Source organism: Pipistrellus kuhlii, unplaced genomic scaffold (genome assembly GCF_014108245.1).
Source record: "Pipistrellus kuhlii isolate mPipKuh1 unplaced genomic scaffold, mPipKuh1.p scaffold_m20_p_2, whole genome shotgun sequence".
In the NCBI taxonomy this organism is placed as follows: domain Eukaryota; kingdom Metazoa; phylum Chordata; class Mammalia; order Chiroptera; family Vespertilionidae; genus Pipistrellus; species Pipistrellus kuhlii.
Window position 1 is genome coordinate 48,606,267 of NW_023425515.1, and position 20,319 is coordinate 48,626,585.

The 20,319-nt window shown below is 46.3% G+C and overlaps 1 protein-coding gene across 1 annotated transcript in view; it reads left to right on the forward strand.

Moving 5' to 3' along the window:
• The window catches only part of SLC12A8 (solute carrier family 12 member 8), a 149,929-nt gene that overhangs the window by 81,460 nt on the left and 48,150 nt on the right, over positions 1–20,319 (forward strand). Inside the window, exon 5 of the mRNA XM_036447075.2 lies at positions 1,742–1,855. Within this exon, the coding sequence (XP_036302968.1) occupies positions 1,742–1,855 (114 nt within the window). The remainder of the gene's footprint in view (positions 1–1,741; positions 1,856–20,319) is intronic.

A 20,319-nucleotide genomic window follows, 5' to 3' on the forward strand; every position in this document is an offset into this window, starting at 1 on the left:
GAGGAGCTGCAGGAGGTGCTGTCCCCCCGGGCCTAGAGGTTGGCTGTGGAGTCACAGCCCAGGGCTGTCCTCGGTGACTGCAGGGGCGGAGGGTGGGGCCCGCTGGCTCCTCTCGGACTGCGATTTGCAGGAACAAACCTCCCATCCTCAGAGACGCGCTTCAGAAGCACAGCTGGAGAGCCTGCGTGCTCCCGGCCCAGGGCCCATTACCTTGCCTCTTGAAACGCCACGGCCCCGGACGTGTCCACAGATGCTATTCAAAGTGACCTCCTTTGACAGAGAAGCCAAGTGCCTGTAGGATTCGAACTTGAAACATGTCATTCAAGTCAACGTACTAGACGTTTAAAATGCGTCGAGGAAACCAGATCTGACATGCCCCTCTACAAAGCGCTCTGTGAACAAGTCAGATGGAAAGCATGAAAGCGGGATGTGCCCGCAGGTGAGATCTGAGGGAGAGAGTCTTTTCAGGGTGACCCACATTCGCTGCCTGCCTGCTGTGTCCCAGGCGCAGTGCGTGACTCGGGGACAGAGATGTGTGAGACTGGACTTGTTGCCCCAAGGGGGCTCGTGGGAGACAGACCTAGTGTGGCGAATAATGCCAGTTGCACCCAGGAGGAAAAGCTGATTCTGATTCCGGAGTTCCTGTAAACCCAAAGGGAGCAACCTTTGCCAAGAGCTTGAAAAGTGAGCACCATACGGATGCTCGGGGATGTGGGAGAAGGGCCTGGGAGGCAGGGACACGGGGTTCGATGTTCGTGGGATTTTTGGGAAGAGGGGTCCATGTGACTGTTGGGGAGAAGAGGCAAAGAGGAAGAGAAGGCGGTGGGATGTTGCCAGGCTGTGGAGGGCTCTGACACTCATCCTAAGGAGTTTGGAATGGCCAGATTATTGTGATCTCTGAACGCATAATCTGACCACTCAGTGTGTGTGCGCACATGTGTGCATGTGTGTTAGAGGCCCAGTGCATGAATTGGTGCATGGGTAGGGTCCAGTCAGCCTGGCCAGGAGGAGAGGATATGGGCGGTTGGCTGGCCTGCCTGTTGGTGGAACTCCTGGTCAAACGGATACCCGTATTTTCCGGCGTATAAGATGACCCCCTAATTTTACAGTTAAAACATAGGTTTAGGCCTATATTTGCTGTATAAGACTACCCCCCCCCCCCACACTTCAAAGAAAAGACTTACTTTGCTGTCAAGATCTGCAGGTAATTTTTGTGCAATTTTGGTCTTTTGCCCCCGATTTTCGGTTGACTTTTTTTCGTCTTATTTGCTGGAAAATACGGTAATTTTCATATTAGCCTTTTATTATATAGGATATACACTGAGTGGGCAGATCATTATGCGTTCAGAGATCATAATGATCTGGCTACTCAGTGTATATTCCGCAGCTAAAGGGGATCCAGGGGATGGTTTCTGAGCAGGGAGCTAACTTAATTTTTTAAATTAAAAGCGCACACACACACATACATGCTCATCGAAAGATTTCAGTCATACTGAGGTCCACAAGCAAAAAAATAAAAGAAAATGCTCCCGTCCTCAGTGGTAACTGCCGTTCCCCTTCGTGTCACTTCGTCCACCTGTATCTGCAGGTCCAGACGCATGGAAGTCGAGCTGGAGGCGGGAGGAAGAGGGTTTTGCCGGGCCTCCTCTCTCTCCGCATTGGGGGGGACTACAGTCCGGGGAAGCCTGTGCTACATCGTGTCATCGGCTCACCCGGCCCCTCTCCTCTCGGTGTGTTTCAGACCACGGCTTCGTCGGCTACTCGCCGGAGCTGCTGCAGAACAACACGCTGCCCGACTACAGCCCCGGGGAGTCTTTCCCCACCGTCTTTGGGGTGTTCTTCCCAGCGGCGACAGGTATGGTCATTGGTTGGGGTATTTTTCACGCTCATGTTGGGGGTATAAATGCTTGGTGCGTAAAACTCAGAATCGCAACGGACCTTCATAGCATGTACATCTGACTTTAGAGATGGCCTTAGCCTTGACAAAAAATCTGTTGTTGTAGCAGTGTATTGTTCATAATTCCTGAAGGCCCAACTTGATTTTATCCTCCTTAACCCCTGTACTTATGTGTGACACCTCTGGGCCAAGCGGAGAGAGGGGGTATACTTCTCTGAGGGCTAGGCAGGATGGCTTCCTTTCTACCCTGGAAGGAGTGCAAACTGGGTCAAAACTCCCCTCTCCCTCCCCTAACTCACAAAGAAATGCTGTTGTCTTTTTTTACCACACTGAGTGTGGGGAAACCAGGATCCCCTACCTCCCCCACTTTCCTGGCCTGCAGGGGCCTGGGAGAGGCCTTCCACAGCTGAGTTCTCCGCAGAACTTGCGTCCCATGCTGGGGGCCTGGCCTGGAGGCCGTAAGCCAATATATTGACCAAATGATCTAAATGATGGGGTGAGGGGGGTTGGGGGGAGGCATAGACTTAGAAAAGCATTTCACCTTTGGTCAGGCTGTGTTGATGCCCTGGAGTGTGGCTGATTTTGTCTCCTTCTCTTCCTCACCTTTTCCCTCTGCCGTCTTATATATGGCCATTTTCTTGCTCCTCATCCTCTCCCTAAGCAGGATAGGGGTAGAAAAAGGAGGAGAAGCTACTAGAATGCCAAACACTTAAAAGGCTGTCCATACCAAATGTTGGCAGAGACATGGGGACACCTGGGTGCTCACAGACTGCTAATGGGAAAGTAAAATGGCACCAACATTTTGGGAAAACTTGGTTGCTTCTTACACATTAAACATACACCCAGCCATCCCACTCCCGGTGACCTGCTGTGGGGGACGAAAGCAGGTGTCTGTCAAAGACTGTGCATGGAAGTTCACAGCAGCTGGGTGTGTAATAGTCGCAAACTGGAAACAACTCAGACAGTGGAACCTTGGTTCTCCAACCTAATTTGGTCAGGAAGGCTGTTCGAGAAGCGAGTTGTTCGAAAACAGAATAATTTTTCTCCATTAGAAATAATGTAAATGTAATTAATCCATTCCGTTTTAACCTTCCTTATATACAGCGCATGTCCAATGCACTGTGTAATCTGTAAATAAATAAACACTTCGTACGTTTATTGCACCACCCCCTCCTGGCCTCCAAGGAGCCGCCCTCAGCACTCCGTCCCAGGGAGTCTTTCAGGTTAGCATGCAGCCGGGAAATGGCTCACTGCTTTTCTTCTCTCCAAATCGGCAACAGATTTCCTACCTCTTCAATTGCCTGTGATCGTTGCTTCTTTTATACCCTTCGCAACGTTAGCACTCTTGATGGCCTCTTCATGGTTTAAAATTGGGCTAATCATCGATTTTTCCCCAGCAACAAAAGCTTTCTCTCCTTGTTCTGTTGCCTGAGATGTCAGCAGGAAAGGACTGTTAGACTGAGAACTGAAGCTTGGTTACGCTCCCAAGGCATCTTTCCTGGGAACCGCTTGCTTGGGAACCGAATTGTTCAGGATGAGGGATGTTCGAGAACCGGGGTTTGACTGTATTCCCCCGTAGGTGAGAGGGTAAACAAATTGCCATACAATGTAAACTACTAACCAGGAAAAAGACACGAACGATTGATACAGGCAACAACATAGGTGAATCTCAAAATAGTTATCTGTGTGAAAGAAGTCAGACAAGAACGAGTACCCCTTTAAAAAGATAAAATGGTAAAAACCCCATTTACAGAAGATTCTAGAACTTGCAAACTATAGTAGCAGGAAGCAGACAAGTAGATGCCTGGAAATGGGGTGAGAGAAGCAGGAGGGGGTGAACAGGGAAATTTGATGAAAAATATATTCCTTTTATTCATTTTTTTTTCCATTTTTTTAGTAAGGTATTATATGTGTACATATCTTAACATTGCCCCCCCCCCACTCCCATACATGCCCTCCCTCCCCAGAGTTTTGCATCCATTGGTTATATGTATGCATACAAGTCCTTCTGTTGATCTCTTATTGCCCCCATATCTCCCTACCCTCCCCACTGTAATTTGACAGTCTGTTCCTTTACTGTCTCTGTATCTATCTTTTTGGTCATCAGTTGAAAAATATATTCCTGACTGAGGGGATGGTTTTACCGATCTACTCACCTGTCAGAACCTTTCAGATTCTCACCCTTTAAACACGTGCAGCTTGGGTAAAGTTATGCCAGGGTAAAGCTGTGACAATGAAAATAACATAAAAAACAAAACAAAACAAAGCCCATTATCCTCCTTCCCCAGTCCCCGTGGCAATGGCCCCTTTCCTTCCTCTTCACGGCCCAGCACAGAGCTGTGTCTGCACCCCCATCGCCATGTTCCACTCTGTTTGGAATCCCAAGCATCATCAGTTACCCCCCCCCCCCCCCCCCCACCAGCATGACTCAATCCATGGGCATTTTCTTTTCTTTTTTTCTTTCTTTCTTTCTTTCTTTCTTTCTTTCTTTCTTTCTTTCTTTCTTTCTTTCTTCTTTCTTCCTTCCTTCCTTCCTTCCTTCCTTCCTTCCTTCCTTCCTTCCTTCCTTCCTTCCTTCCTCCTTCCTTCCTTCCTTCCTTCCTTCCTTCCTTCCTTCCTTCTTTCTTTCTTTCTTTCTTTCTTTCTTTCTTTCTTTCATTTCTTTCTTTCTTTCTTTCTTTCTTTCTTTCTTTCTTTCTTTCTTTCTTTCTTAAAATATATATTTTATTGATTTTTTTACAGAGAGGAAGGAAGAGGGATAGAAAGTTAGAAACATCGACCAGCTGCCTCCTGCACACTCCTTACAGGGGATGTGCCCGCAACCAAGGCACATGCCCTTGACTGGAATCGAACCTGGGACCTTTCAGTCCCCAGGCCGATGCTCTATCCACTGAGCCAAACCGGTTCCGGCATCCATGGACATTTTCAATGTGTCCATGTGTTGGGCCTCTAGGAGCTGTCCACTTCCTCCTCCTCTTCTCTCACCTTTAATGACACAGCACCCTCCCAACCCCCCCCCCTCCCCTCCCCACCGACTCCCTGACCTGCCATTATAGGTACGTCCTCTTCTGCCTGCCCATTAAGTGTTGGAGTTCTCCAGGCTAAGCCCGGGCCCCCTTCTCTCCTGTCTCTGCTGTTTGCCTTGGAATTGCATCCATGCCCATTGTTCATTGACCACCCACAAAGCTGACGACTCCCCATGGATACCTCCGCTCCAGACTTCTCCGAGCGTCACATCCTAGGTTCAGTTGCCCACATGACATCTTCTCTTGCGTGTCTCAGACCCAGCATGTTCAGAACCCAACGCATCCCACCCCCCCGCAGCTGGTTCTTCTCCTCCACTCCTGATGTCAGGAAATGGCACCTCATACCGGCAATGGGGAACCACCCAGTCCCTCCGCCTCTGTCCCTCTGTGCTACCTGGCCCCTCTGGCCCTAGCTGCTTCTCCCACTGCACTGGCCTTCTATCCGATGCCCCTGAGGCTTGGCCATGGGCCTGAGGCTGGAGCTGGATCTCAGAAGTGACGGGTAGAATCTCGGTCCTCCAATCCAGGTGTGCCAGAAATAGCGCATCGCTTTCATTTCCGTGAACTGAAAAGAGAGTCAGCCTCTGAGTCGGAGCCTTTATTCTTCCAGGATAGCAGATCGCTGACGTCAGTCATTGGTCTTGCCTCTGCCTTGCCCTGCCATTGTTCCAGGGTCTTGGGATCTTACCAAGTACCAGGGCACGTTAGGGGGGCTCTGGCTATTCATTATCTGGACACAGAGCCAGGTCTTCCCATTTTCCAGTCTGCACATCCCGTCAGGTGTGTGCTTTTTGCTACTTCAGAGACACTTTTGGGGGCTAGAAATCTACTAAGCCCAAGACTCCTATCCTTAGAGTCTACGCATTTTCCCGACCTTCCTTTCTGAGGTCTTGCTCGGTCCCCACCGGTGCTGCCAGGGAGTGGGCCCCAGGTCCTCATTGCTCCAAATCCTGTGGGCTTTGCTCTCCCTGCCCCCATCTCCGGGGGCAAGCTTCTGTCCTAATCCTGGGACCACCCTGTCCGGGGCTAGCTTCGTGGGTATGAACCTGTGCATTCACACTGTACCCTGAGCTCTGAGGGGCCACATAATGGCTCCATGCTTTGCTCTTGGTAAAAAGTTTACTTGTTCATAATTCCTGAAGGATTTAACATAATTCAATCCTCCTTAACACCCCTGGGCCAAGTGAAGAGAGGGGACGTAGTTCTTAGTAATTTTTGAACAGGGGATGCTATCTTTTTATTTGCACGAAACCTGAAAACTCTGTTTTTGTCCATCCATGCTTTCCCTAGCCTCTAAAATCTCCTAAAGCCCGGGCCTTTCAGAAACAGAGCCCCAAACAGTACGCAGGCAAATTCTACTTCTTCCCTGCCACAGCACCCCCAGGCAATAAGGCCCAGCTGCCCTCGAGCAACATGGGTTCGAACTTCCCTTACGGGCAGAGTTCCCCCCGATAAATGCACACAGCACTGTAAATGTATCTTTTTGTCCCTATGATTTTCTTAACATTTTCTTTGCTCTAGCTTCCTTTTTTGTAAGAATAGAGTATATAAAACATATCACACAAAGTATGTGTTAATCACTGTTTATGTTATTGCCAAGGCTTCTGATCAATGGTAGACTAATAATAGTTCAGTTTGGGGGAAGTTGGAAGTTATATGTGGATTTTTTACTGCATGGGGGGCTGGCACCCCTAATCCCTGCATTGTTCAAGAGTCAACTGATAGATTAACTCCCTTTTGAATGGACAGAAAAGGAAAGGGGGAAACAAAATAAAGGAAATTAACTTTAATATGTTAACATCTGGCCTAACTGGTTTGGCTCAGTGGATAGAGCGCCGACTTGCGGACTCAGGGGTCTTGGGTTTGATTCCCGTCAAGGGCATGTACCTTGGTTGCGGGCACATCCCCAGTAAGCGGTGTGCAGGAGGCAGCTGATCAGTGTTTCTGGCTCTCTATTCCTCTACCTTCCTTTCTGTAAAAAAATCAATAAAATATATATATTTTTAAAGCCATCCTCCCCTGCCTGTCCGGCCTCCTGACCCAGATGGAGCACAGGTTCTAAGAGTTTCCTGCCTGGGCAGTTCCTTGGACCTAAGGCAAGAAGTCCCTGCCTGTGGGTGCAATTCGGGGTCAGCACTCGCACCTGAGGCAGGGCTTGGCCTCCTTGGTGGCACCATTCCAGAGGGTGTTGCCAGGCAATTGCCTAGGTGATGTGACTCCACAGGGCTCCCCAGGTCCCCCCCTTTGCCCCTCCAGGCCCAGCCCCTTAGTAAGAGGGGGGCCCTGTCTGAGAAGAGCCTCTCCCTGCAGTGAGGGATGAGCAGGGCCTCAGAGGTGAAGGTGCCACCCAGTAGCCCGGGGTCTGACCCGGACTAGCATTTGCGATCCGCTAGGCCAGCACCTGCCTGTCTTTTCCTCCACGCTTGTTTTTTGAGAATCAGACTAAAACCTCACGTCAGCGGGACATTCTGAGATGCCTCCCGGGACCAGAGAGGAGGATCTTTGTTCTTCCTTTGAGGAAGATCGCCGCCTAAGAATGTCAGTCAAGCTTTCTTTTCTGTGGTTTAAATGATGGAAATATCATTCTGTAATATTCCAAACATAAATTTCCATTACTGAACAGTCTACACAGGCTCATTTACCCCACCCCGCCCAGGAGCTGTGCTTCCCTGCCCGCTCACCCCACCCCAGCCCAACCCAGCCCAGGCCAGCCAGCCGGCCAGGTGAGGAAGACTCCTCTGACCCTGCATTGACCAGCTGGTGAGGGAGGAGCGCAGAGCAGTTCGTGAAGGATGGCCAAAGGTCACCAGTGATTGGTGGCCTGAGCTGGGCCGGAGGTCCGCCCTCGCCCTCTGTCTGCTCCCCAGGCCCCCACAGTAACAAGGTGGGCAGGGCGAACAATTTGTATCACTCAGCTGTCCCCTGGCAGATGTGCTATTAAGCTATGAAAAGCATGGATGATTGGCAGTCTCCATGGTGATGGATTTGCCACGGATTAGCTCTGAGTGAGTCATGGCTGGGGCTGCCTCCAACGCCATCCTCTCCGGGAACAAGAGAACCTCCCGGCGTGGAGCGGGGAGGGGAGTTTAGAAGAAGAAAACCTTTCGTCCCCCCACCCCGGGTCCCCGTCTCCAGCCAGAGACTATTGTTGAGGTGACTTCAGAGATTTTATTCCAAGGGCGGGAGACTCCTGGGAAGAGCAGCCGCAGGCTGGGTCTCGGGGCTCCTCTGGACATAGGAAGCCGGTCCTCTGTCCTTGTGTCCTCCTCACTGCTCCGCCACACCCTGGGCAAGTGGCCGCGGGGGCGGGGGGACTGGGGCCATGGACAGACTGTGTATTCGCTTTGTTTTTAAAAGTACTTTCCTTCTCCAAACTACACTCCCAAAGTTTCCCTGAAAAAAATCTCTCCCTATAGGGTTCACACAAACACACACACATACCACAAACCCCCCCACAAACACACACATCCCCAAATACACACACCACAAATAACCCCCCCAAACACACACACCACAAATACACACACCCCCAAATACACACACCTCAAATACTCCCCCACAAACACACACCTCACACAAACACACATACACACGCACACCATAAACACACACATACAAACATACCACAAACACCCCCCCACAAACACACACACCATAAATACACATATACCAAAATACACACATCTAAAAGCTCCCCACACAAGCACACACACAATAATACCCCCCAAACCACATACATTCCATACACATACACATACACACCACAAACACATGTACACCATACACACACACACAGAGCCCACAAATACCCCCTGACACACACACCACAAACACACATTCCAAACATCCCTCCACATACGCCACAAACACACACACACAAATACACACACACCACAACCACATACACATATACACACACATGCCACAAACACACAGACACCCCTCCCACACACACCACACACACTGCACACACATGCACACACACACCACAAACACACACACATACCACAAACACATATATACAAATACACACCAAACACACACAGCACACACACACACACACACACACACACACACACAGCCACTCCTGGGATCTGGGACCACAGTCATGGATGAACTAGGAAGTGGAAATTTACTGGGAATAAAACCAGTGTGTGAAGTCATGTAACCCCTGTCCCCAGATCTCCAGCTCTGACTAGAAGGAATGAGAACCTCTCTTGGTTGGCCACACCCAGTGTAAGAATGCAGCAGGGAAACCAGCAGCCTCCCCAGAACGTCCGCAGTCACCTTTGTGGTTATTTCTGTGATATCCTTTGCCCTCCCTGGCCCCGGTCCTCTTTCCAGCTCGCACACACACTCCCTGAGAAGCTCTGGGACTCTGCACCCCTTGGTGGGGGGCTGTCTCCGGTGCTGGCTCTGCCTTCAGCCCACCCTTCACTACTCCCCTCCCAAATCAGCCCCTGGGGCTCCTCCTAAGCTGTGTGTCTGTGGGTGAGAGAAAAGAGTTCACTGCGCTGAAATGGGGTCCCCAGTTTAAAGAACAGAGAGACCCCGGTGAGGACAGCCTGAAGTCAGGGCTCACCCCTCTGCTTTCCGACAGACTTCTGAGCAGGAACGGGAGAAAAGGAGGAAGCTTTATATTTATCGTACAGGCTTATTTTTATAATTTTATACATAGAATTAAGTTGCAACTTTATTAAGATCATCCAACAGCCTATGATGTTGGGCCCTGTGCTGACCACTTTAGTCTTTCATTTAAGCCTCCCCACAGCCCACCGATGCCAGCAGACACAGACTGAGCCTGAGGCTAGTGAAACCCAGGCTTCCTTGTCCCTCACTTCCTTCTGAAGAGCTCCTTCTAGAGCCCTGTTCCTAATTTCATATTTATAACTCCATATTTTTAAAAAATATATATTTCTTTATGGATTTCAGAGAGGAAGGGACAAGGAGAGAGAGATAGAAACATCAATGATGAGAAGAAATCATTGATGGGCTGTCTCCTACACACCCCCCACTGGGGATCAAGCCCACAACCCAGGCATGTACCCTTGGCCGGAATCGAACCTGGGGCCCCCCAGTCTGCAGGCCGACGCTCCATCCACTGAGCCAAGCCAGCCAGGGCTCATGCTTTTTACTTTTAATGGTTCTTAAATAAACATATACATATGCAAAATAACAAGATTTCATTTTGGTTATCCTGCAGGGAAATGTTACAAAGGGAATGTACTGCCTCTGTCTTGAAGGATGTGTGAGCCAGATGAGACGCAGTCCTCTCTGCCACCCCAATCAATTGTGCATTTCCTGTGCCACCCATACAGCCAGTTCCTCCGGCTGCTTCCGTAACCTGACAAATCACTCCAATTCCCGGCACAGCACTATCGGCTCTCTATAACTCCATATTTTTAAAAAATATATATTTCTTTATTGATTTCAGAGAGGAAGGGACAAGGAGAGAGAGATAGAAACATCAATGATGAGGAAGAATCACCGATTAGTTGCCTCCTGCATGACCCCTACTAGGGACTGAGCCCGCAACCCAGGCATGGGCCCTTGGCCGGAATCAAACCCGTGACCCCTGGGTCCGCAGGTTGATGCTCTATCCACTGAGCCAAGCCGGCTAGGACTATAACCATGTTGTTGAAAAGTATTAGGCCCCATGGAACCTGGATCCTTCCATGGGTTCTGCTGTTAGTCCATTTTGTAGATGAGGAAACAAAGACCCAGGGAGGTTAAGTTATTCCCCCAAGGTCACCCAGACAGTAAGTGGGGAGCCCCACTGCAGCCTACATATTTGGAGAGGACGCTGGAAGAGGGACACACACTGGTCTGGAGCTGCCCTCATGCCAGAAGACAACCAATCTCGATTGAGTCCCGGTATTTGATGTCTCAGCACAGTCTCTACAGCAGCAGAGGGTTGACTGACAAATTCTGCCTCTAAGAATAGAGTGAAGAGGGGTTAAAGATTCTACAAGAACTAAACAAACAAACCGATAAGCCAGATGTGGAGAAGGAGTGAAGGAGTGGGGTTTGGAAATCAGGTGCAAGGGGAGAGAGACCACCAGAATCCTGAGGAAGCCAGGGGATTTCTGTATGAGAATGGAACCCATCGTTCCTGAGTGGACATTTATTATCTCCTACTAGATGCCAAGCGAGTGTATTCTGACTTTACAACAGGCCTGCAAGGTACACAATCTTATCCCTGTTTTCAGATAAGGCTCAGAGCTGTGCTGCCTCTAAATACTATCACACACACACCACACACACACACACACACACACACACACACACACACACACTCACACGGCAGCAACAGATACGGTTTTGGGCACCTTAGTGCATGGATATTCTACCTTAATTAAAAAGAAAGATGATAAATGTAAGCATTTAAAAAGAAAGAAAATGGGCACCAGAGAAACAATTTAGCTGTAAATGGAAAGAGAAAATTAAAGGTTTCTAAGGACACAGATTTGGATTGAAAAGCTCCCGGGGGGAAACTTGGAAGTTTCCTGAGAAATAAGTAGTCCTCTAAATGAGCACGAACAGAAACCAGAAAAGCCAAGAAAAACTATTAGGTTTTTTCCCCCTCCCTTTACTAATTCTCATTTTTTGGAACAACACAAACAAGAAAGAAAAGAAATAAAGCAGGGTGAGCAGCAGCACTGTGATGGCCGGTAGCAGGCGAAGACGGTGGCCTGTGTGTGCCATGGCTGACTAAGGGGCCAGGCAGAAACAGATAACCACCATCTGCCGAGGCTGGTAAGTGGTTATCTGACAGTTACACTAGCAATCTTCACCAAGAGCTTCTTTTCCCGGGCACCAAGCCCCTGCTACCTGGTGCTGTCAGTGCCCAGGGGGCTGTGGAGGGTGCTGGAAGTTCAGGCTCATAAACCTAACCAGTAAAGGGATGGCCAACACCATCTTGTAGAGTAAAGCCAAGGCAATAAAGACCTGCTAAAAGGCCAGGAGACTAGGGTGAGTGATTAATGCTAAATAAAGACATGCTAAACGACCGAGTGAGAAGGCTTAAGCCATAGGAAGGGAGCTGATTACCTAAGTCACATGGTAACAGCATGCGGACCATGCTGTCACCTATTCTAGTGCAGGGAGAACGGTGCTTGGGGCACAGTATTAACTGCTTCCTGGATGGCAGAGTTCGACCTGAGAGGAGGGAAACGCCTAGACCGGGCCCGGGAGAGTGCTTCGGTCAGGTGACGGGACACCTGTGGTGAACCAATGCCCAGTGCCAGTTATAACTGACAAGCTCAGCCTCCTCGTGGTGGAGGTAGCCTCAAATGAATCCTGCATTTATTCTTTTAAAAAAGGAAGTCCAAGAAAAGCATGGGTGTTAGGAGAAAATAGGGAGGCTAGGTGATGTGGTGGAAAGAACACCGACTTGAGATCAGGAAACTTGCAAATTAGTGCTGGTTCCGCCAGCAATCAGCTAAAAAACGGGGGTAAGATCACTTCTCTGAGTCTGTTTCCTCATCTGAGGGAATAAAAGGTTGGAGAAGATCTTTACGAGGCCTTTCAGCTTTAAGAATCCTTGATCTGCTGAAATCGGTTTGGCTCAGTGGATAGAGCATCGGCCTGTGGACTCAAGGGTCCCAGGTTCAATTCCCATCAAGGACATGTACCTTGGTTGTGAGCACATCCCCATTAGGAGGTGTGCAGGAGGCAGCTGGTCGATGTTTCTCTCTCATTGATGTTTCTAACTCTCTATCCCTTTCTCTTCCTCTCTATAAAAAATCAATAAAATATATTAAAAAAAAAAAAAAAAAAAAAAAAAAAGAATCCTTGATCCTAGGAGCCTTTGTACAAAATTTTAGAGACCCGGCTGAGAGAAGTGTAAAGATCAAAAAGTAAATATAAAAACGACACTTAGTGTTTCCCAAACTGCGTTCCATGGAACACTAATAATGAATAAAGTGTTCTATTTCATTTTTTAAAAGTGTGCAATTATCAAAATAAGTTTTGGGAAGCACTGAGCAACAATTGTCTTCTTAGATAGACAGTGAAATTACCGTATTACAGACACTAGTAAGCCCAGCAGTAAAAACCTCGCTAAGCTTTAAAAAGAAAAAAAAGTAATACTGTATTTGTAAAACATCTGGACACAAATGCTTTGGGAAATAGTATCTGTTCTATGACATCCACCCTAAATTTAGCTCTAACATTAACAATGATATTTTTAAGTTGTACCAGAAGGTCAAAGAAAGCAAACTAGAGAATCTTTATAACCTTTGAGAAGCACGGGCAAAACATACTAAATCAAAAGAATTATTTCTAGACCTAACTGGAAAGGAAGACATCTATAATTCACCAGAACTGGAGATAATCTGCCCAAGAATTGCAGAGTCAAACAGGGGCAAACTTCTGGAAACAGCAGCCGCAGTGTGCAAGCCGATCGAACACGTGTGACAGACACGTCACCCACGTCACACACGTTACCACAGCAAGACTTGCCCCGAGGCTTCCAGGCTGGAGTCCAGGTTGCCTCCATTTCCTTGTCTCTGGTGCTTCCTGCCTGTGGTACTGACTACCTACTTCCTTGCTCTTCTGTGTCTCAGAAGCCAGCTTCCTGGCTACCTGGGTCTGGCGCAGCGCTGAGGGTGGCCTGAGTCAGGGTGAGCTCCTCTCCTCCCACCGCCACCAGGCCAGGGAGAAGGACCCTCAAGCAAAGCTTGGGCCATTGATTGTGTAAGGGACTGTGGCAGACAGAGGAGACAAGGGCGTTAGCTATGAATACAGAACCTGTTTGGAAGCAGGAAGCAATGAGGGTTAATCAATCATTTTCCTACATAGAAGCATACATGATAGCAGTGGAGTTTGTGTAGGTCTTCATTTATTAACTTTTGTAAGTGATCTGAAGGAAGGTGTACAGAATGACATGGAAAACTATAGGAGGTACTAAAACGGCAAAGGATACATAGGGATAGTCCCACAGAGCTGAAAGAATGCCAGGGCCGGGGCAGAGTGAGGCCCGGCAGCGGGAGCGATGTGGGCAGGCAAGCGAGGCTCCCGTCCACCTGGCGATGGGTGGGAATGTTGGCAGAGGGTCAGAGTGGCGAGATCCAGGAAGGGGTAGTGACAGCTAGTGGGGTTTAGGGGTCAGGTGAACATGGAGATTTGGCTGGGATGCCCTTGGCACCAGATTGTTCTAGGTCTTGAGCAGAGCCTCAGTGACAGGACCTGGTCCCAGGAGTATAGGCCCAAGCAAGGCAGGTCCTGGCCATGCCTTTAAAAAAATAAAATAAAATATATTATACTAATGCAAATTAATCACAAAGCCCTCATAGTAACAACTAAGCAGTAGGCAGTTAGGGGTGACCAGGCCAGCAAGGCGGGGGGGGGGGGGGGGGGGGAAGATAGTTGGAGGCAACCAGGACAGTCTGGGGGGGCAGTTAAGGGGCAATCAGGCTGGCAGCAGAGGTGGTTAGGAGTAATCAGGCTGGCAGGGGGGGACAGTTAGGGATGATCAGTCAGGCAGGCAAGTGAGCAGTTAGGAGCCAGTGGTCCCAGATTGTGAGAGGGATGTCCTACTGCTGGTTTCAGCCCGATCCTGGATTGGAGACCCCTTCCCCCCACGTATGAATATCATGCACTGGGCCTCTAGTGTGTGTGTATATGTATATACAACTGAGTGGCCAGATTATTATGACCACCTGATGTTTGTAGGCAAATTAGCCATCCACTGCATCGTATGGGATATGGAAGCCTTTGTTGTCTTCGAATACCTTTGTTGTCTGCAGTTACCAAGATAAAACATCTTTAATTTACACAGGAACACAAGGATTGGACAGTCAAGCATGAAAAAAGTCATGTGGTCCAATGAATCACGTTTCCAGTTGCATCGTGCAGATGGCAGAGTGAGAATTTTGCGGAAATAGCATGAAAGCATGCGTCCCACATGCATGAGTGCAACCCTTCAAGCTGGTGGGGGCAGTGTTATGGTTTGGGGTATGTTTTCCTGGCATGATTTGGGCCGTTTAATTCATGTGAAACGACATTGGAATAGCACAACATACCTAAGTTCGTGGCTGATCAAGTTCATCCTATCATGTTGATAGTGTATCCCAATGGAGATGGCTTCTCCCATGGTGCTTGTATTCTGCAGGAGTGGTTTCAAGAACATGAGGGAGACTTTACCTTGCTTAGGTGGCCCCCACAACCACCAGATCTCAATCCAATTGAGCATATATAACTGGACAGTGCTATTCATCAGACATGGTGTCAGATTTCTCACATCACCTTTCAATATCTCGTAGAGTCAATGCCAAGAATCACTGTAGTATTGAAGGCAAAAGGTGGCCCAACAAACTACTGATGGGGTGGTCATACTAATCTGGCTGCTCAGTATACACAGACACACAGACACACACACACACACACACACACACACACATATATAATATATATATTAGAGACCCTGTGCATGGATTTGTGCATGGGTGGGGTCTGGTCAACCTGGCCAGGGGGAGGGAATGTAGACGGTTGCTGGTCTGCCTGCTGGTCGAACTCCTGGTTGAAGGGACAATTTGCATATTAGTCTTTTATTATATAATAATCTGTGGCCAGATTATTATGTGTTCAGAGATCATAATAATCTGGCCACTAGTGTGTGTGTGTGTATATGTGTGTGTGTGTGTATGTATGTATGTGTGTGTGTGTGTATATATATGAATATGTATATAAATTGATTGATTTCAGAGAGGAAGGGATAGGGAGGGATAGAAACATCTATTATGAGAAAGATCATTGATCAGCTGCCTCCTGCATGCCCCCCACTGGGGATTGAGCCTGCAACCTGAGCATGTGCTCTGACCAGGAATTGAACCATGGTCTCCTGGTTCATAGGCTCAACCACTGAGCCAACCTGGTCCAACTGGGCCTGCCTTTTTTGATCCAAGTAAGTCCTGCTCATGATAAAACATAAAATAGTACAGAAGAGCTTATGATAATTAGCAAGCCTCCCACTTACCCCTCACCACTCCAAGTTCCCTTCCATAGGGGCAACCACTTTTAATCATTTTTAGAACTTTGGGAGTTATCACCAAGCCATATGCCTATACCTATACCTTGATTAATCAAACTCAGATATAATCTATTGACTTCATGCTAAGAAATAGGAGAGTTTAGCTTACTCACATGTTGCTCCATCCACTTCCCAATTTTTGAGAGTTATATTTTAATTATTCTTTTTGGTTACCTTTGTAACTTAAAATAATATGCTTAAATTCTGTTATTTTTATCAATTCTAGGTTACATCCATTCACTCCTTATTGATGGTGTGGGAAAATTGAGAGATTCTGTGTTGTGTTTTAAGATTAATGTACTATTTGATGTGCAATATAGTTTTACAAGGAATAATTTAGTTATCTCAAGGGAATATCCAATTTTAAGGAAATTTACATAAGCCTTTTATATTTGCATTTTAGACCAATGTCAGAGAAGCTATAATAAGTTGGTAGCAGTTCAACGGGCAAAATCCCATGAAAACTATAGTTTATGACTTAAAGCAAACAGTCTCTCTCTCGCTCCCTTAATTTTAAAATCTATTTTAAAATGTTTTTGTCTTAAGCTTAGAAGTCAACAGTCTTCATAGCTTCAAAGACAAGCTGCTCAATATTTTTGGAAATTTCTTTGCTCTTTTTAGCAAGCACTAGAAACTGTCTTTTATGATGACAAGATATAGATAAGTATAGAGTTAACTTAAAATATATTGCAACTGGCACATAAATATTTTCTAGCCTTTCCTTTATCTACATAGCAATTAAATAGTTAGCTTTTCTTTCAAGCTTTCTTGAAGCTTGTACCATTCAAGCCAGTCCTGAGTGGAAATCATGGGACTTACATTTTGTTTTTATACCACTACAACAAAAATATTAGTGCTCTTTTTCTTCCCTCTACTTACCTTCCTTCTTTAAACTTCCTAATATTGGTTAGCTATAGCTTTGCTTTTACTTCACCAAGCTAGCTAATATTTGTATTCTGTTTTGTAGCTATAGCTATATCCTCTATTTCATCAGTTGTTTAAAATATCACAGTTTAGTTTGCTTTGTATTAGACCTTTATTTTATTGTTTACTTTTCCTGGAGTTTCAATAACATTTTTTTTCTTATTATTGTCAAAATATGTAGTAAACATATCCTTAAAATCATTCAGTTTGTTCATTGTACTGTCCATTGCATTGACTTTATTTTATTTTTTTAAAATATATTTTATTGATTAGAGAGGAAGGGAGAGAGATAGAGAGCTAGAAACATCGATGAAAGAGAAACATCAACCAGCTGTCTCTTGCACACCCCCTACTGTGCCCACAACCAATGTACAAGCCCTTGGCTGGAATCGAACCTGGGACCTTTTAGTCCGCAGACCGACACCCTACCACTGAGCCAAACTGGTTTCGGCTGACTTTTCTTTTTACTCGAGGATCTCCATCCTTCAGCTTCAATCCCTGCTGGCTTTTTTTGTACGACAGTTATTCTGGGACTTTGCTCCATTCCTGAGTTATCACCACTGTTTTCTGAATCTCATATTCTCCCACTTTATGCTTTATATCCTCACTAGAGGCCAGAAGCATGAAACTTGTGCAAGAGCAGGCCTTCCTTCCCCCGGCTGCTGGCACTGGCTTCCCTCTGGCACCTGAGACCCGGCTACCCGGGATCTGAGCTCCCCTCTGGCCTCCAACAGGCACCTGGGACCTGGGCTTCTCTTGCAGCCTCGGCTTGGTCTAAAAAGACATCTGGTCTAATTGGTATATTATGCTTTTATTATTATAGATTTTGCTGGAGTACATGCATTAGCATCTTCCTCAGAAATGGTAGGTGGAGGTAACCTTTCTGAGCCCTTAACTTCACTTAACTTCACTTTCACTTAATTGATAATCAGGCTAAAATTCTAGTTTCAAATAATTTTTCCTCAAAATTTAAAAATCAGTGTTCCATTGTTTTCCTCCAGTCAGTGTTGCTGATGAGAAGTCTGATTCCAGTCTAGTTTTTGTTCCTTTGTAAGTGTTCAGTTTTTGATCTTTGAAAATATTTAGGATTTCTCTTGATGCATTTAGGTATGGAGGTTTTGTTTTGTGCCGTTCTTTGTATTGTCTACTTTATGGGATATGTCAACCTGAAGACATGTCTTCCTTAGTTTGAAGACATTATTTCTATTATTTATCTGGTTATTTTATTTGTTTTCTCTGTTTGCTCTTTCAGGGTCTCCTATTAGTTGGATGTTGCAATTCCAAGATTTTGCCTCTATTACATTCTTGGTTCACATTTTCTACCACTTTATCTTTCTATTTCAAGTTCTGGGATATTTGCTTATCATTTAGATCTTTATTGCATTTTTCATTTTAGTGATCATGTTTTTAATTTCCAAAAGGTCTTTCTTGTTCTTGGATTGTTTTTTGTTTTTCATGGCAACTTTCTTTATAGATAGGATAATCTTCTTGGGTGTGTCTGGAACTACTAATTAGTATTTCCTTCAAAATTCTCCTCTGAGTCCTGGTTTTTATGTTCTTCCAGCCCAGGTCATTCTATTTTTATCATGCATGTGTTTGTGTGTTTGTTCCTGGTTTCCATCACCCAGCTGGCCATCTTTGGTCGCTGGCGTGGATTCCCTGCTGCAGTGTCTGTAGGTCTGTTTTCCCGGTGGGGCTCCCTCTTCCTGGGAAAGCTGACGGCAGCACATCTGTGAGAATGGCTGGTTCTGAGGAGGCTCCATTCGGGGTGCAGACATCCGCACCAGCAGCCTTGGTTTTCCTTGGGCAGTTTGTTCAAACCCTCTAGAGAAGCATTCCAAAGCTCTCTGTTCCTTTCCTTTCACTCTTAATCATTATCTGCATTTTCTGTGTTCCAGACATTGGCGGAAACCTTTCATCTACTTAAGAGACCCCCCTCCCAATTCTCTTTGCTTAGGGGCTTGTGTTCATTTCCCCTCTTTACTACCCTTTTAATAGGCTCTTGGGAGGGGAACCAGAGGAAAGAAAATGTGCCTAACATGCCATGTTAAACAAAAGTCCTTTAAGAATTATTTTCCCTTATTTCAAAATGATTACTGTAGAAAACTGAGAAAATATAGATAAGTAGTAAAATAAAAAATGTTTATTCATCACCCAGGAATAACATTGTCAACATTTCAAAACACGTTCTACTTCCTTTTTATATGCATCTATTCATGTTTGTTCTTTTCTTACAATGGGATCAGACCATATGTTCTGTTTCCTAATGTGCCTTTAAAATGAAACAATAGCTTTTAAATATCTTTCCATGTCACAATGTACTCCTGACAATATTGGAGACCTGGTATTTATTGAAAGGTTATATATATATATCATCATTTATTTAGCCAATCCGCTATTTTTAACATTAGGTTATTTCTAATTTTTACTATTGTAAAAGAGCATTTATAGGCATATTTTTTGGCTCAGTTTTTAATTATATCCTTGACAATGTACTTAGGATAAAATCCTAGCGGTGGAATTGCTGGGTCAAAGTATATGCGGCAGGTCCCAGTGTTGGTCCAGCATTCAGGGTTCTTGTTGAAACAGCCCCTTGTTAGCTCTCAGGCCTCAGGCTTTCCCTTCACTCCGCTTCTCTTGAGCTTCTGTAAGTATTCCTGCAGAGGCGTGACGAACATAACTTCTGGAGTCAGAGAGACCAGGGTTGAATCATGGCTTTTGCCAGTTAGTAAATGTGTAACCTTAGGCTATTTTAATTAACCTCTTTGAGTACTAGTTTCCTGTTCTATAAAATGGGGGAAATAATTCTACTCTTCTGATGTGGTTGTTGTGAGGATTAAACAAGATAAAAATGCATATAGAGCACTTAGCATAGGCCCTGTGTTGAAAGTGTTCATAAACCCATAATGATGGGGTTAGACCATTCCTCCCCCTAAGCCAATGTGACTCTCCTTTCAAGGACACGCTGGAGATGCACCCACTCTCTGGGAGGTTTTCCTGACTGGGGCAGGCAGAGCTCTGGTGGGCTGGACTGCATTTGATGTTTGGTCATGTGGCTTGTAGCTTTTCCCTGTGTGTGTGTGCATGTGTGTGTTCGGTCAGAGAGTGACGTCCCCTCTTCACCATCCTGCGCTGTCTCCCCGGTTATCACTAATTACCTTCCAGAGTGTTCTTGGGAATAGTGGTGATGCTGTGACTCAGTGTTGGTAGCATCCGGATTGTTTTTGGGAGTTCATTGAGAGCCCTTTGCAATTCAGGGTGTTCGTCATTATTTCTTCAAATAGATTTTCTAATCCTTGCTCCTCTTATTGTCCTTTGGGCACCCATATTATATGGATGTTATTTCATTTCATGTTGTCCCAAAGCTCCCTTGGTCTTTCCTCCTGTTTTCTAATTTTTCCCCCTCCAATTGCTGTTCAGACTGTGTGTGTTTTTCTGCC